Source organism: Hetaerina americana, unplaced genomic scaffold (assembly GCF_022747635.1).
Source record: "Hetaerina americana unplaced genomic scaffold, ioHetAmer1.1.p SCAF_13, whole genome shotgun sequence".
In the NCBI taxonomy this organism is placed as follows: Eukaryota; Metazoa; Arthropoda; class Insecta; order Odonata; family Calopterygidae; genus Hetaerina; species Hetaerina americana.
The window spans coordinates 16,300,899-16,319,949 of NW_027286403.1; the positions used below are offsets into that span (position 1 = coordinate 16,300,899).

Sequence of the window (19,051 nt, forward strand, 5' to 3'; positions counted from 1 at the left end):
AAGGATAATCAGTAAAACCTTACACGAAACATGTTCATAGCACTTGGCTATAACACACACAGCTTTGATTTCAAAATACAGAGATAGCTACATATTGATGAATGAAGTTATTTAGTTACCAATTGTAATTATTTTGTTTAGAAAAACCATTTGTTACATTGTTTCTATTTCTTATGGATACAAACAATTAAGAGGAATAAAATCTGAGTATTCCTAACATATGCTTGTGACTATTTCTATTTTAAAACGACGGTATGATGCACACGTAAGAATTCCACAAATAAGGCCTTGAAATAATCACGTGCTGAAATGTGAGTCTCCCTGAATAAGCCAGATTCTATATCATGGCTTAAGAAAAACTATCAAATATTTGGGGGTAGTTCTAACACCATGCCTTTCATGAAGGGCACATATCAGGACAGCGGATCCGCTTTAAAGAAACTCAGCTTCATTATACGGGTGTTGGGGAAATTTAATGAGAAAGTTAAAGGGAGTTGTTATTTTACTCTAGTTAGATCTCATTTGGAATATGCCACAGTATTTGGGATCTTCCCAATGATGTCCCCTCATCACATTTTTGCATTTTGGGAACAGTAAAAAGTCGCAAGGGGCAATATCTGGCAAATAAGGAGGATGATCTAGGATGGTGATTAATTTTTTTCCAGAAACCGGCGAACAATCAATGCTGAATGTGCAGGTGCATTGTCATGGTGAAGGATTCATCCATCATGTTCGGTTAAAATAGTGTGCACTGTTGATTTTCCTAAATTCAGTTCATCAGCTGTCATTTGGACAGTTTTACGAAGATCGGTAAGGACAAGGGACTGCACACAATCAATGCTGTCATCGACACAGGTGGTTGAAGGTCATCCCGGCCATGCATCATCCGTGGCCTCTTGTCGGCTATCTTTAAAATGCCTACTCCACTTGAAAACAGATGTTTTCTTCAGAGCATTATCACCGTAAACATCCGTCAACATTTCAGTAATTTCTTGATAACTTATACCGCACTTCACTAAAAAACTTTATGTTGATTCATTGCTCCGTGATTTCGTAAATTTCCTTGTTCTACAAACAGTAAAAACAAGGACAACAGAAACTAACATAACTGGCATCATGCGCACAGCTCGACGAACCACCAAGCACAGACAGCTCATTATGTCTCAGGCAACTAGCGCTTCTAGTGAGCGGGGCTATAGCCCGCGTCATGGCCACCAAATTGCACCAGTTCGCGCATTAATTGCACAGACCACGTATACTGCATACAAAATATTGAGAAAAGTTTTGGAAAAATAGATTTATCTCAAATATTGCTAGAATACCTCAAAATTCTTCCAAGTACATCCCTGGAGCATTGACACCCCTTTGCCAGTGGCTTTTCCAGGATTCGAAGGCTCCCTTGTAGGCGGATTCGGGAAGGTCCCTAAGGATACACATGCAAGCTTTATTGATTTCACTTAGGATCACAAGGTGGTGTCCTTTGAGGAATGTTTTCACTTTTGGCAATAGGAAATAGATTGCTGGTGCCCAGTTGGGACTATAAGAGGGTTGGGGAATCCTCACAATGCCGTTGAAGAAGGTCTTCGCATGCAGACACTGGACTCTACTCTTGGTCGTCCGTCAAGACCTTCAGGATGAGTTCAGTGCAGATCTTTTGCACTACCAAATTTTCAGTGATAATACTATACACTGTCATCTTGTCAATGCCATTAGGATATGTCATCATGCGCACACTTAACTATCGATCTGAATTCAGCACTTCATGCATACATTGCATATTGTTGTCAGTTCTTGGTGTTGAAAGCCGTCCAGCGAGAGCTCGCCCTTCACTCTCTCTCGGCCATCTTTGAAGAGCTTATGCTGCATAAAAACTGCAGTTTGCGACATGCTTTCATCCTTGAACACTTTCTGAATCATGCCCTAAGTCTTTGTACCCAATTTCCCTACTCCAACACAAAATTTGATGGCATACCACTGTTCAATCATTTGCTGCATTTTGCAGTTGCACCGAGCCACTCAACAGGGGTCCACAGAAAACACGATCTAGCCTGAAAGAACGCTTGTAGGCATTTGGAGCTTAGTGCATGTTGAAGATCAGACGCCCCACTACCGAGCCTGCACGGTATGAGTGCACTGCGATGAACAGTATGTCAGGAACAAATTGTCTCAGATACTTTTTATAAAAATCTTGTAAATCTTGTACAAACTTGATAAGGATAAAGCTATTCATTCATCATTAAATTCTCCGATGGTTTGTGCAATGATGCTATATTAGCATTCATCTTCGTCCAGAGAATACATAATGGAGCAGCTTGATCTTCTTTTATACGTTGCTGTATTGGTATTGTTAAATCTTATGAAATTCATAATGCTCTGTAGCCTGTTGATTCCCATTGCTGATCAATAAAGTGGATATGAAATCATAATCATATGAGGTCTGTCCTAAAAGTATTGCAAATTTTTAATTTCCGCAGGTTACGTATATTTGATTATTTTGTGGTGTTATGTACGGTACTTATGTCTCTCCTTTATGCTGAAAAGCTCAGCCATTTTGAATGTTGTTAATTTTTGACAGCTGTTTTGCTGGGACAAGTTTTGGCCTGTCCCAAAAAGTGGATCAAAGAATCTGTATCAAATTTTGTGTGAAAAACGAAATTAAGCGGGCGGATGCATTCCCATGCTGACTGTGGCATAACGAGAAGCTACCTTGGACCGAAGTAATGTTTATCGGCGGTACAATATGTTCTCAGAGGGCCAAGAAGATGTGAATGACGAAGAGCAGGCTGGACGCCCAAGTACGTCAACAACAGACAAAAACATCGATGAAGTGAAGAAAATAGTATTGGCCGATCGTTGAATCACTGTTAGAGTAGTTCCTGAGGACCTAACCATATTGATTGGCTGGTGCCATTCGATTTTTACCAATGATTTGGGCATGACATGGGTCCCCGTGAAATTCGCACCAAAATTGCTCAATTTCTACCAAATACAGCAACATATTAACATTGCTAATGACTCTGTCCTCAACGACCCAAATTTTCTCCAGGTGGTCATAACTGGTGACGAATCATGGGTTTATGGTAATGATGTGGAAGCTAAAGCTCAATCATCCCAATGGAAGCCGCAGCACGAGCCAAGACTGAAAAAAGTGCGCCAAGTTCGGTCGAATGTGAAAGTTTTGCTTACAGATTTCTTCGATTGCAGGGGCATGGTGCATCATGAGTTCTTGCCACAGGGTAGAATGGTAAATAGGGAATATTACCAGCAAGTAATGCACCATTGCACAAAGCAAACCGCTACAAACACCCACATTAGTGAAAGAACAAAAATTGGCTTTTTCATCATGAACAACACCCCTGCTCACACATCACTGCTTGTGGGCGATTTTTTAGCCAAACAATCTACACCAATAATGCCACAGCCACAGTTTTCCCAGGAGCTAGCGCCCAGTGACTTTTTCTTGTTCCCGAAACTGAAGAGGCCCATGAAAGGACAATGCTACACTACGATAGACGAGATAAAAAATGCATCGAAGGAGGAGCTGAACAAAATCACAAAAAATGATTATTTGAAGTGCTTCGAGGATTGGAAAAAACGTTGGCACAAAAGTATAATATCAAATGGGGATTACTTTGAACGGGACAATATAGATATTCATGAATAAATAAATAATATATGAATAAAGATTAATACTCTCCTCTCCCTGCTATTTGCATTTTTCCTAATTTTACAATTTTTTTAGGGTCCCTATAAAAGCGCAAATAAGAGGTTTTACTGTTATTTATTTCAAACAATGTATAATTTTTCTCTAGGTCCGCATAATATGTATCACCTTTTATCTGCTATTAGTTATCTGCAAATTAGCCATATCTCAGTAGGTTTTGCAGGTTTGTCACACTGCCCTTCCTGTGTGGGTGTTTTCCACCAGTGGGGTTTTTGGCAAAGAAAACAGTTAACAATTCTTATGCTTTACCCACAAATGTATATCTTGCCACCATCTACCCAATTTTTCTACCTATTGATACATTTATTTTTTTAATTATTATTTTTTAAATGTATTTTATTTCATATTTTCCTATAATCACTGTAAAAATTTTTGTCTTTTGTTTTTATGATTGTTGATACATAAATGCATGTAAACGACTAGGGGTTAGATGGAGGAAGGCATTATTTTGCCTCAATCTCACCCTAATAAAGATGTTTCATTATTATAATCTCATATAACATTACAACCAACGGCCTTATCTGTACATACATTAAATGACATTTAATGCTGCCAAATAAATCTATGTATTGCACCTTATACCCATTTTTCCCTGGAAAATGAATTTTTACTCTTCTGAGAAGGTATCGCATTTTACTCTCTACTCCACCATGTCCACTAATTATCAATTTTACACATGTTAATTTGGTGCCAAGTCAATCATTTTTACCAAATGAGAAAAAAATACATACATACACAAATATTTATACATACACACACTAATTTCATGAAAAGTTCCCGCATACCATTTCGTCTATGCCCTGCCTCGCATGCATTCAGTTAAAATCCATTTTGCGCATTTCATACATTATTGAAAATATAGTCAATTGATCAAGACAAGAGAGACCTCATTAATTACTAAACGGTGGTTTCATTCATAATTAAACCATTATCAGTCAATATTTAGTATGCAATTATGATGAGTAGTTCTAAGCACAATGCATTTTATTATCATTTTCTTTCTAAGCTAAAGAACTGTATGTTGCAGCAGAATTTCATGGAGATGAAAGGAACTAAATGGAAATGAGCTCCGCTAACAATTAAATTGGACAGAAACATACCATCATTATTTGACATCTCTTCATAGTCATCAGCTCTTTGGTGGGGAAAGCCTCTTTTCCGCTTCTTGCTGCGGTCAGGAAGAGAGCCACCAAAGTTGGTAGAATGGTCCGGTACATACTCATCATCATCTTCTGATGGTCTCCGCTTTTTTCTATCTTCTTTATCTTTGAAAAAAATTGAAGGATAGAGGTGTGAGATGTAAATATATGAATAAATCACCACAAAATCCAAATTTCAGGCACACTTGATCCTAAAATCCATAAAAATACTAGATAATGCCAATAAGCATCTACATTCTCATTTCTTAAGAGCTTGAATACAAGAGAACTGCTCCACTATCCCTAACCAAACCTACCAAATACTGATCAGTTCCAGTGCGGATACAGAGGAAAATGTCTTGAATACACAATTTTCAGAGGAGCCACAAGACACATCTGAATGCCATTATTATTATATTATGCACCAAGTATATGCCCCTGAACAGAATTCTAGTACAGACACTTCAAGAAATTCTTTCAGTATTATTTAGAATATTTACCTCTACAGTTAAACAGTAAAAATACAACAAAATTTTGACAATATACACCTGCTGATCAATGGTCAACTGTCCAGGAACCTATATCAAGTTGGCATGGAAAGGCAATGGAAGTGAGAAGGGATATCTCAGATGCACCGAGGTCATCTGGACTAAGAACATGTAACTATCAAAAGTTGGTGAAACAGCATTTACTAAAAATTTATAAATATGCACATTCACTACTTTAGTTATCACAGAAATTATTAGGAAAAGAATGTTTTTGGTACATAAATTGCCATATTATGGTCACGATGGAAATATTTTGCACTGATATTTACAATGACAAAACTCTTGCAATCTTTAGAATATCTAGTCCTTCAGAACTTGGAACCAAGAACTGTTAATATGTGATTCTATAAACTTCTTCTCAATGCAACCAAAGGCAAGGTTATCAACAATGTCCTCATATGCATTAATGAGACAAAGGCATTAAAGGTATTCTTAGACAATCAATATTCTAAGCCACTCTTCCAGTTCTTCAAATTCCTAAATGACCTTCCAGTATCTGAAGTGGCTGAAAGTAAGTGAATTGCTTAGTGCTGCTTTAAAAGGACTTTTGGGCAGAATTTCCCAACTATCACACAAAAATTTCAAATAGGATTTTTCATGAATAATACTGAATGAAAAATTCAAACCCAAATTTTCCAGTCCTGCTCGATTAACTGCAGAAAAATTAGCATTAAATGCAATTGAAATGGCCTCCTATGTATTTATTCAATCAGTAATTATGCTCAGCTTCAATATACTTGGAGATTTCCTATTATCTTTCTATTTCTGTTGGTTTGGGTGGTTATAAAAAAATTGCCTTTTTTTTAATCCTAACATCTTTCGCCGTGGTAATTACTCATTAAGTATTATAATTTGCACAACAGGGGTACTTCTTTGCAAATGATTAAATATGTGAAATTATAAACATTGGGTATGTCTTTTCTCACAAAGCAACTAGTCATTACTAAAGGCAAATTAAACTGCCCTATTTTCTGATTTGATTTTTAGGTTTTCTTGTTAAATTAATTTCTTTGACTTTACAATATGTATCCTTTCAAAACCAATATTACAATGTTGATGAGAGATAAGAAACCCAGCTTAAATGTGTTATTAAAAAAACCACAGTTATCAACCCAGTGGCTGGTTTGATAGCCGAGGGCTGAGCCCACCCAATACCATGCTTAATGGTATGTGAAATACACACATCAGGGTGGGGGGGCTAGTTCCTTTCCCTGTGCTGCCAATGGTTCCCCAGGAAGATCTGCTACCCAAAAAATCACACGGCTTAGGTGAAGTTGAGGATGCCTAGAGTTGTAACCGGGAATCTATCCCCAGCCCGCAGTACAAGAGTCAAGCTCTCTCTGTGATACCACGTCCCTACTGTGGTACTAGACTTGCTATAGAGGAGAAGAGGGTGGGCCTCAGAGACAGATTTTACTTGGGGTCTAAGCTTGTATCATACTAATACCTACCAAGGTCAGAATAGATCTGTGCAGTATCTTAATTTGTGGTCATAGCTGGCATGTACATGTTGAGAAATTTGAGCAGGGGCATGGCTGGTACAATATGTATAGGAAAATAAATGGTTCGTGACAGAAATAAGAATGTCAAGATGGATAAGAAGAGTAACTAAGGGAGATAATTAAAAAGAAGTAAATCAGGGGCATGGCAACGGACAGAGAATCGTCAAGGATAGTGAGAAAGAGAAGGCTGAAATGGTATTGGCATGCTATGAAAAGCGAGAACAACTATGAAGGGAGAATAGAAATCGAGACGGAGGAGCAGGGAAAGGTGAAAAGGGAGAGGGGATAGAGGAGAGAAGGTGGCTGAACTGCAGGACGGAAGATATTGGTGAGAAGGTGATTGTGTCAGGGAATGTACAAGAATGAAGGAAGAGAGGCTGACCACATTCCATAACCTCAATGACAGTGGAAAAAGCTGTGCAGGAAGAGTGAGGAGCACTTTCATTAGTGGATAAAACATACTACCATCACAGGCAGCTGTTCTATTAGTGCTTGATCAACTGCAATGGAGGAATTATGCATGATTATAAATCACTAACTCACATTACCCACTTCTTCTGCATGCCTTGCATTTATTAACTGCATCCTGGTGTGCTATTCTGCTCAATTTCCCTCCTCGTAGTGGGGTATGGGCAACAGCATGTATCCTATGAAGGCAGTCCATTCAGTGGGGATAATAGCGTGTTTTGAATAGTGAGGAAGTGATCCTGGGATACTTCTAGGCTTTGTTTATACTTATGGCAAACTGGCAAAAATGTACCAAAATTGAGTGAAGTGTCATACCCTTCATATGTTACAGTTGTTGCTTCACTTGTAGAGAACTGGTGAAATGTGTGAAAACTGAGAGGTAGAGTACTATACGCATTAACAGGAAATGCTGTACATGCCAAAGACACAAAAGGGTGGCTTCACCAAGCATCCAATTTTTCATAACTCATACCAATCAAACAAAAATCTTGTGACGATTTAAGTAATGATGAGCAGCATAGCTTGCATAAGGCCCACCCATCAATGGACAGATGTACAATATTACAAAGACTATTGGTACATGAAATGAGAGGTGTCCATTCCATAGACTTGTTTGAATAGTGAGAACCCTAAGATTCAAAGTTTATGTATCCTAGGTCACTCAGGGTTCATATGTGCATGAGTATTCGAGCAGTTATTACTGTAGCTTGTGCATCAAAGTAAATGTGTGAAGTATGAGTCCAGGGAATGAGGAGAAGCTTTTAATAAGTATGAACATGGTAAAAGAATATTAGCATTAGGCAACATTAATGGTTGAGTTGCTGATAAACAGGATGTTTCTGAGAAAGTATTAGGGCCAAATAGTAACTCCCGAGCGAACAACAATGGAGAAAACTTGTTGAGTGTGTGCATGGTTTAGTATTGCAGTGGTCCCCCCTTTTAGAGTATTAGGCCATTCTACAAAGCCAAAAGTGTTATGAATCTCTTGTAAAATTTACTCAATGATGCTTTAATTGGTGGTACTACACTCTGGACAGCCAACTGGGTCATACATAAGAAAACTAAATTTTACATCATACATTTAGATACAAACTGCAGTGGAAAATGACTCAAGTGAACAATAAATAAATATAAGACATATTGAATTAATATGATAACATAAACAGTCTCAATATGTTACAAAAGACAACACATAATCTCCAACTGCACAGTTTCGAAAGTGGAAACAATTAAAAGTCTTCATAATTTCCAACTTAGTGCTCCAAAGACTTATCTAATTACAATGTGAACCACTTTTGAACAAATACGAGGTAAAACTTTTTTCTCTATTAATAGAAGTTCAAAGTCTAATTACACACTTTCCCTCAATCTGAGATCTTCAATCATCTTCCCAGGTCCAAGAAGAGCCTATTTTAATCCTCACCATCTCTCATTTTTACTGAAAACATTTCATAGAAAACTTATCTAATGAATTATGCTGGCATTTGCTCATATTCTGACATACCCAGGTTTTGTTTCCATAGAAAAAGGCAGAGAGAATTACACTTTTATGCAATTTAATTTTTGCTGCCTTAGAAAAACTTTTTTATTGAATATACATATTTTGAAAAACCTTACCCCGGAATTCAAATGCCTATTTAACTCTCCATCTATGCTACAATCTTTTGTGTGTATTATTTCCGGAGATGTGTTCGATAAATAACGGTAATTTGAGTTATTTGGAAAGAATTTCACTTATTCATCTTTATCAATGCTATCCCTTTGAAAGAACTCCCCATTACGTATTAAAAACTTATGCCAATGCTTTTTCCAATCCTCAAAAGACTTCTCGAACTCTATCTTTGGTACAGCTTTTAGCTATCTTGGCAATTCATTTTTAATCTCATCTATGCTTGTAAAATGAGAGCCCTTTTAGGTTCTCTTCATTTTTGGAAAGAGAAAAAAGTCAGCCATGGCCATATCTGGTAAATATGGAGGCTGGAACAACATTAAACTGCTGTACACAAATACAGACTTTTTTCTTATTGCTTTACCCAAATAGCATTGAACTTGTAATCAGTACTCTTTAATGATTGTTTGACCTTGTGGCAAGAACTCATGGTGCACTTTGCCGTATACTACATGAAATTACAAAATTCCTATTACTTTCCGAACACACCTCATACAAAGCACATACATGTTTTCAATTATTCCTCTGTTTACACTAAATATTCAATCATTCTTCCCATTACTCTTATCAAAAATACTACCTAAGCTGATTTTACACTGCATTTCATTTTCTCTCTCTCTAATGGCCCTGTACAGTACAGATTGGGCCTTGGCCTCCCTTCACTGCTGCCTCCAGGTTTGTCTATCTGTTCCTGCTCTCCACTGGAGCCACAATCCTAAAAGATCATGGGTGTCATACTGAACTTCAACTTTCCAACCACTCCATGGTCTTCCTATATGCTCAACAGACCTTACAGTGCTATCAGTCTCATATTTCATCCTATTTCCCACTCTTTGCACAAGTAATAATTACTGCATTGATCCAATTGTTTGGTAAGGCCAAAGTTTGCAAATATAGATTAAAATATTTGCGCAAACAGGTAATGAGCAACTTTCCTTGCATTTTGATGCTTCAATAAATGTGTGTGCAGCCTTTACATTAGTCAAAAATCCTCCCTACCTTTATAAACTAATTGCTATTACATTAACTACCTTGCCATCCTTTTTACCATGCTGCATTGGACTCACTTCCATAATCCACACTACTAATGACCAAATAATAGCACTTTTTCCCTATGCAGATATTTATTTGGACTTGGGAACCTTTCGTTAACTAGGAATTTAGAATATTTCTCAAGCATATGCTAACCCCTCCCGGAAAATGATGTCGTGCATAGAAACCTGGTTGATAATTTATTTTTATCAAGTGGAAAAGCGTTATTATTTGGCCACTATGTTCCAATTCTACCATCTAACACCTGAGCATATGCAATTCCCCCTCATTACTATAGTAAAAATCCTTCAACTACATCCACCAATAGTGTATAACTCTGTATTCATCCCCGAGAACATCACAACTTTTTCTTTCATTCATTCCTTTGCCTACACCTTACAAGATACTTTTCCATAATTTCCAAAAATATTCTTCTTTCCATCAAAATCAATCTACATTTATTGTTTCTATCACCAATATCTTTCTTTTCTTTATTGCAAGATATTATCGAACATATTCTTTTTCTCCTATTGAAGATCATACACTTTCTTCTGAATTACCTTACCTTAAGCTGCAGTCATCTTCTGTTATGCCTCTTTCTTTGTACTTATGGACTTTTTCACTTCAGTATCATCTTACATTTTTGTTTCAATGCTTTTACACTTTTTATCACAACTGCTTTTACTGGCTTCACTTTACAATTATCACATTATAATTGGCAGACTTGTAAGGACCCACTATTTAGTGACTCTAAAAAATCTTAATTTTAACACACTTTAGAGTTTGCACACCTTGGTGACAGTAAACTGCATTCATGTGTTAGTGGTGAGGGACTCAAGCATGTTGATAATCAAGGTAGTTGCTTCAGCAGTGATAATTGCTTGCTAAGAGTAGTGAAAGTGGGCATGTGGTATTATAATATTTCAGATTCAGAAGATCGTGTATGAAACAATGTTTAAGTGTGACAAGAGGAAGTAAGAATGCAAGCACAGGGCAATATGGAAGAAACTGGGAACAAGTTTCCAGAAGTAACTTTAAATGAGGTCTTTTGAATTTACCTACCACGAAAGGGAACAAGGATATTAATATTTACATGGCGTAACATGTCCCTATTTTCCATATAAAGACCATGATTCTGAAATGAATAACACCAACTCCACTTCTCAACAAAAATTTGTATTAAGTCAATACCCTACCTGTACTCTACAATGCTTTTTAAGTCCCAAAGTGGATTAAGTTGAGCTCACGACATTTCTATAGCTAAATAATAGCAGTGCATCCCAAATAATCTTTAAGTTTGGGTATAAAAGTGCACTGCTCATGTTACCAGTCATGATAATCATTAACTTCATCATAGGACAAACCAAACGGGAATGAGAGGTCAATGGTTTTGCATTAGAATTAAAGGTATATGTGCTACTTCTGTTCAATATCGTCATTGTTTCCCAATGGTAAACTGATCTTATAAGAAAAAAGTCATTAATCTAAGATGACTTTTGGTCATGATGGAAATCCATACAAAACCCAAACAAGCTATTCTCATACCTAATAATCAAATTTACATATTTACGAGTCGTTTAATCTGAAAATCAGTAAACTGTTAGTCATTTAATTGTCTAGCCTTTAAAAGTGAACTAATTAACCGTAGATATGTATCACCTTTTGGATCCAAGATAAGTTTTGGTTCAACATGCTGCATGAGGAGAAGGCATTATTTAATTTTTGATGTCACTTTAGGCACCTTCAAGCTATGTAAATCTCTGGAACTGCCTAGCCAAAAAATTAGCTTTGTCATAGATAATGCTACTTTGTGATGGGCGCTAAAGTCACACTAGAATTGTTGAAAGAGACAAAATTCATTTTTCCCCCTGGTCTTGTCCCAATTGTATTTGATGTCTGCCCTGAGAATAGATGACATGCAAATGTCAGTGAAATTCAGCCATTTTGTTGAGCCAAGGAATTTATTTGTGAAGTATTATGAAGCGAAGTGTGCTTAGTGAAAAGGGGCTTCATTCCATCAATGAGCACTGCCTAAACATTAGGCAATTTCCATATTACATTTCTTTTGATTATAAAGGCCAGTGATAATGCCACCCATGCCAAGTGATGTCACTACAGGTATGGCAAAATTTAGCCAACTTCATAAAATACGTCTCTTGAGCTACATTCATGAAACTGAGACTGGCTTACAATATATCATTGCTAAGGGTAAAATTACCATTAGATATTGAGTAATCAATTGACAGTTGTGAAAAACATAACTATAATTACAGATAAATCTTTTTGGCTTTAACTACAAGCATAATTAATTCCTGTTGGTGCATTAGCTATTTATTCCGCAGACTGACATTTTATGAAGGATATGGTCATAATGACACCCATTCAACTCAGCGGACTTGTTATTTGAATATGCATAGGAAAAAACCAAACTTGATTTAAATTTCTGAACTGGTTGAAATTCTTTAAGTCCAATCTCAGCAGTTTTCTGTGTTGCATTTTACAAATATGAATTTATGTCGAGAAAAAAACTTTGTTAATGCCTGCCTAGTTTAATATTAATAATACTTTCCATCTTAAACAAAGGTATAAAACAAACAAAGCCACATAAATACTATTTTTGAATTGCATCCTGGAGAGGATTTCATTTAACTTTGATTGTACTTGATTTCAACAAGAAACAATCACTGTAAAGCAATTAAGTCCAAAGTCATTGATCATCAAACATTATGAATTTGAACTTGGATTTATCTTTCAACTTGGGTTAATTAATTATAGGCATAGTAATAATTGTCAAATGAGAGGAAATATTTTAAAACTACTGCTTCAGTGTTCTGTTCTAGAGAATTATAGATAACACTTCATTAAAAATGTTGGCTGTATCGATTATATTCACATGTTACATTCATGCTTTTGTGGAGCTTAGATATTACTATAAAGCAAAAAAGGAATGCGTTTACTTATAAAGAAAGTATTTCCAAAATCCCATTCAAATCATGGATTTTAAAAGAGAAAGGCTATACTAGAAAATTGACCAATTAAAACTTTGAATAGAAATTTTCCAATAATACTTTAAAATGCCAATAAACACAATCAAGTCAATGTTATTAACAAATATGTATTTCAATGTGTTTAATTTATCTATTTCATTGGTATAAACCTGTACTGCATACAGTTGCACAATGCAATCTATGCTGAATACAACAGCGCTAAGTGTTATAACTGAGGATACTTCATGATTCTCCCATTGTTGTTTCCATTCTTATGAAAATTAGGGATGACATAACACACAAGGATGCAAAATTATTACTTTAAGCGATGCATCAGCAATATATGTATATATATTATCAATGCAATCAGAAATCATAGCGGTATCATTAGAAAGAAGCCAGTATACAAAGTTTCATAAGTGTGATCCTTTTACTCTCATGCCCCTGGGCTGATATTAACTTGCATTTATTCCCACAATAAATATTTTGAAAAATATTCTCATGCTTATACTAACTTTAAGCTTTGGAAAGTGTTGAATAGATTTCTCCATAGCTTAAAATACAGAAATTCTCTTAATATCCCTATGGTACAGTCTGCTTTCAACTCCAAAGGTATCTACATATTTTAGTAATATAAATCAGTGACCAGTTCTAAAAAAATAATTTTAAACATTACACAAATAAACTTCACAGAACTAGACAAATACATACAAGTGCGCATAATTTTAGTAATTGACATACAATGACTAATGATAGTAATCAAATAGCACCTGCTGTAATATGGTCGTTTAATGCATATAATGCAACCAAATGCATGATTTGGAAAAAACAAAGCAAAGCATAAAATACAAGATGCTTTCTAACTGCACACATGCAAATTTGCAGAATGCTGAAAATTAAACACATGAAAAATGTCCAATACTAATAACAACTGGATTCCAACTTATAATGAATGGACATAATTTCCTACTGTCCCAAAACCATTAAAAAAAGGAACGGGTAAAACTTTAGTGATTTAAGGTCAGATAGCATATGAACATGTGTACTTGCATATCCCAAGCAACATGATATGAAAACTAATGAATTAATCTTGGAAGCAAACATTACATCTAACTTAACACAAAGCACAAAAACTGAAAATAGATAGTCCAAGTGTTAATGATATCTATGAATACCGATCTCATAAAGCACAAAATTAATTTTACCTTTCATTTTAATGCTGATGCCTTCCTCCTGCTTGGTTGCATTCAGGCAACCTCCAGCAAAAAATACAAAATACCATTCATCACTATAATAACTGTCTTTTTAAAAGAAACCATTACACAAATGAGATTTCTAACATAAGTTTTTAATATATGCATATGTATGTATGCATCTCTATGTATATGTGTATATACAATTTCAGCAGAAATGGCTCACAGCATTTGGATTATTAGAAGGCCATCTTAGGAGCTTAGTAATATTAATATAAAAATATGGTTAAATTTGTTTCCACTTTCTAAATAACAAATACACATAATAGTGCTAAAATATGAAATTATTACCTTTTTTCCTCTGTATTTCTCTTTCCTTTTCTCTTGCTTTGAAATATTTCGGCTGATTTCTAGGCTCATCATCACTTTCAGATTCAGTATCCATCTCTTTATATTTTGGTGTATCCATACTCCGAGTAATTTTATGATTTCCTGTCAAGCCCAACTTGCATGCTAAAGTCGGAGATTTTTCCACAAAAGCTTTTAAGCTCCTCTGCATCAGAGCTTGATCCTAGAAAAGAAAGTTTTCCATACTCATATAAGCTAAGAAATAACAAAAGAAAAGGACACGGACAATTGCATCTAAACCAGTGATTTCAAATTTAAAATAAAATTTTACTGATTCATTAATGAAGAATACTATTTTTCACTTATTTAAATTTTTTTGACTGCACTTCAGTTCCCTTTAAATTATCCACATTCACACAGTGGTCAAGAGAGAACCAATTATTGGAAAACTTCATTGTCATCACTCCATGCTGTGATACAATTCAACGCCTAAGTCCCTAAACAATATGATGACTTTTTATTTAATTGTTTCTGGCTAACCTCGAGGAAAAATACATGGTGGTCTTCATTTAATGAATACGATAACTTTTATAATGTCACAATACTGATTTTTTAGGTTTTACTGAAAAATTTTTCAAAATAAGTTCCCATGGTCAAAGTACTATAAGGTCTAACATTTTGAATGTTGAACCTCATAGTACCAACATGTTGAAAGGATGTAAGTTTCATTATGCCATCATTGTTCCTAATGATGTTTCTTTGAATCACCTTTTAAAAATCACGAGGCCAATAGGTGGTATGCAAAAAATTATTCAAATCACTCAATTTCCATTAGGTACTTTCAAAGGTTTAAACTTGGTGAGGAGCTTTTGCTATTTTTACAGACCTGACAGCATGAATGCCATATTGAGGGCAGCAATTAACTTTTCATAATAATTAGAAAAAAGGATTTCTATTAAAATGGGTGGTTTCATCATATAACCAGCTGAAAATCAACCTTCAGCCACCATCAAAATATTGCATATGGGCCAACTGCATCTCCTAAATCTATAATAATATCAAAACAGTGGTACAGGAACATGATGAGTTGGTATCAACCGGGATTGAACCAATATCATAGCAGTGATAACCCAATGATTTCTCTCTGACTTCACAGGTGGCTTTGGCATTAGAATGAGTAGCATTTCCTGAAATTGCCCTGAATTTTAACGCCAGTTAACTAAATTTTTGCACCATTTTTATTCAGTTAAGGATTTTCCTATGTGGGTGGAGATTTTTTAAAATGACTCTACAAACCATAAGTCAATGTTTCACACTGAAACGCATATGCAAAAACTTAAGACAAAAAAAAGTGTTGATATACCATCAAATGAATAAATACAGCAATTATTTTAATTTAGGATTGTAAATGTTTGTCTACTCATAAAAGCTTAATGCATTGCCTCTCTTCAGGCTTAACTATGTTTCCAATTGCACATGGTAAATATCATTAAATGTTAAGGATCTTTGGACAACTTGAAATTAATTTTATTGTGACCACAGATGAAATTAGCACAATTTTAAACAGAAATTACACATTTTAAGGGAAACAAGGGCATCCAAGTGAATAACTCATCTCCCTCACACACTGAAATACTTCGTGGGATGAGAATATGGAAGCCGTAAGCCATAATTCTACTAACCTACAAGTTATCATGGCTCCTTACAATATATGTGGGATTTTAGATACACTCTAGTCAACAGCATGGCGAAATTTTAACAGAGGGTTTCTAGCTCTGGTGTAATCCAAATAAAAATTATACTAACCTCATCACTTAATCTATTCAACATTACTACCGGCTCCATTTTAATGTCTTGTAAAGGCTTCTTGTTCCTCCCCAGGCTGATTTTGGACTCTTCTTTCACATGTGCCACTGGTGCTACACTAACTTGTGCTGGGGAAGATCCTTGAATAAAAACTTCAATTAGATTTCATACCTTCCAAAATACAAAAAATTACTATGGAATGCACCCTAGTGAGAATGAATAATTGACTCATCTCCAGTTACCATGTGAAAAATATTACCAAAAAGTTAATTCTTCTAGTTTATTTTAACTTCTTCAATAAATTATGAAAAACTCTCAGCGGCTCAACATTTAACTTAAAAATCAATGGAAACAAAGCATAATTCATGAAGACTTAAAAAAGCTATTTTGTGATTACAACAGGCTTTTTTTGTTGATATTTTTTCAACTACACAAATTATGTTGCAATAAGCAGAGATCAATTCAGATATTGTAAAATTAACACAAATGAATTTCATTTATTCAATACATTATCCTAACATAGCCACTGCTAGATGCATTCCAATAATAGCAGAATGGAGATAGTTACCAGAATAGATGGTAACCAGAGAATATAAATTTTAATATAATAATGCATTATGATACTTAAAGAGTCAATAGTTAAAAAAAGTAACTTAAGTTTGCACATTAATGAGGAAGTAGATTAATGAGTTAGCTTGTCTACTGTAGCAAGCAAAAACATGTTTAAAAACTGCTAATCAGGAATATTGCTACAATGTTAGAGTGTGAGTTAAAATTTATGTTGTGCAGGCATGCATACCAGGGGTTACTGTTAATCACTGTATTGGTGATCACCTAGCTCTATTAGCTCCCATGCACCAATTGAAGTTTAATCCTGAGACTGATGTCCTCTTCACATTGGTAGTATTTAAAATGGTTACAAAGCCTTAAATAAGTTAATTGGTGTTGGACTTATTACAACTGCAGAAGAATTTCGACTTGGAAGAGGAAATTAGCTTCAATGAATTACGAATTAGGGGAAGCAACTTTTCATTATTAATACCCTAAACATGTACCTTGATTTCTCTAAATAACAAGGCCATTGGCCCATTGCATGCAAGAACACACCCGGGTGTGAATTAATACCAATTATGGGATGCTCAGAATGACAGAGGTATTTGACTTAGCCTGAATATGAATGAAAAATTCCCTAATTTCCAGACAGCCATGATATGCAACACCTAGCCCTACCCATCAACATGAATGGCCTAGGAATTCATACAAAAAAGATGATAGTTTTAGGGTTCCACTTGGTGTGTGACACTTAATAAAACAAGGCCATTCTGAATCAGTTACATGCATGAAGCCATAACATGCCATCATTCCTTGAATAGGTATGAATAATATACAGTATGTACAATATAACTACATTTATGCAGTTACATTGAGTATTTTAAGTGAATCAAATTATTTTTGCCAAAAAGAATCCATCCATAAAAATTTTGGTTAAATAATTATGCATTGTTTCGAAATAAACTCCCGCTTCCCTTGGAATTTAAGAAAAACATAACCATGGTGAAGATGGTTCTCAGCTCGTAAAATTCAGTTAATATGAGAAGGTAAAGAAGAAAGTGGCAGTGTAATGCTATCTATGCTTTAACAGAAAACATGAACTGCAATTTTATCGAAGCTATGTTTTTAAGTATTTAGCGCTAATAGAAAACACACCCAGATAAAGCCAGCATAATATACATGTATAATTGGAAAATAATACAAGGAATGGCCACAAAGCACAGCAGCGTTTAAACCAGACAACTTAGACCAAAGGAGAACAACTTCAAAATGCAAGTGCACAACAAAAAATTCTTTTATTAAGTGCTCAAAAGACTATTCTGCAATGTTATCTGAACAAGTAATGAAATTATAAATAAAAGGTTTATAGAATTACGCCATATTCTCTGACAAACAGACATAAATTAATAATTACACTTCCTTAATATTCAATGACAGAACTTCATTCTGTAAGGTAGGAATCATGGAACAGTGAATGAGAGAGAGAAGGGTGAGGCTTGGGAGACAATGGAAATGCAGGGAAGAAATCTAGTAATTAGAAATACAATAGATATCTAAGTCTGAAATCAACCTAACCTGGATGGGATTATTATGAAAGCAAGGGTGAAACAGTACATCAGTTAAGCATTATTTCACTCATTTTCTCGTAACTGAAATTCTGTCTGCTATGAAGTGGTGTCTTCCTTATCTTTCTGAAGAAATTTATGACGGCATAAAAAAAGACTTTTCAGGCATGATATGGTGGAATATCAAGGTTAAATAAAAATTTGCAATTTTCCACAAAATAAAATATAATACAACCGGACTCAATGTAACTAAATCCTCATCAGGTGAAACCGGTCGTATTAAATTTTACTTTGTGGAACATTGCCAATTTTTAATTAAGTAAGACCACATGCACTTCAACAAGCAAAAGCCTAAAGAAAATATTTTAATTTCTGTAAGGCATTCTGGTACGGTCAGTACAATGTGCATTAAAAGCATTTATTAGGGGAGGCATCCAACAGCCGAGGTCATTTGCACCATTAGGGACGGATGGGAGAGGAGGAAGGGTGGGGAGACTACTTCATGAAAGGCATCAAAG

At 35.3% G+C, this 19,051-nt stretch overlaps 1 protein-coding gene across 1 annotated transcript in view; it reads right to left on the bottom strand.

Moving 5' to 3' along the window:
- The window catches only part of Nipped-B (Nipped-B cohesin loading factor), a 141,319-nt gene that overhangs the window by 52,695 nt on the left and 69,573 nt on the right, over nucleotides 1–19,051 (bottom strand). Inside the window, exons 4-7 of the mRNA XM_071583297.1 lie at nucleotides 16,417–16,556; nucleotides 14,614–14,833; nucleotides 14,275–14,325; nucleotides 4,825–4,989 (exon numbers count right to left, since the gene is read on the bottom strand). Of these exons, the coding sequence (XP_071439398.1) occupies nucleotides 4,825–4,989; nucleotides 14,275–14,325; nucleotides 14,614–14,833; nucleotides 16,417–16,556 (576 nt within the window). The remainder of the gene's footprint in view (nucleotides 1–4,824; nucleotides 4,990–14,274; nucleotides 14,326–14,613; nucleotides 14,834–16,416; nucleotides 16,557–19,051) is intronic.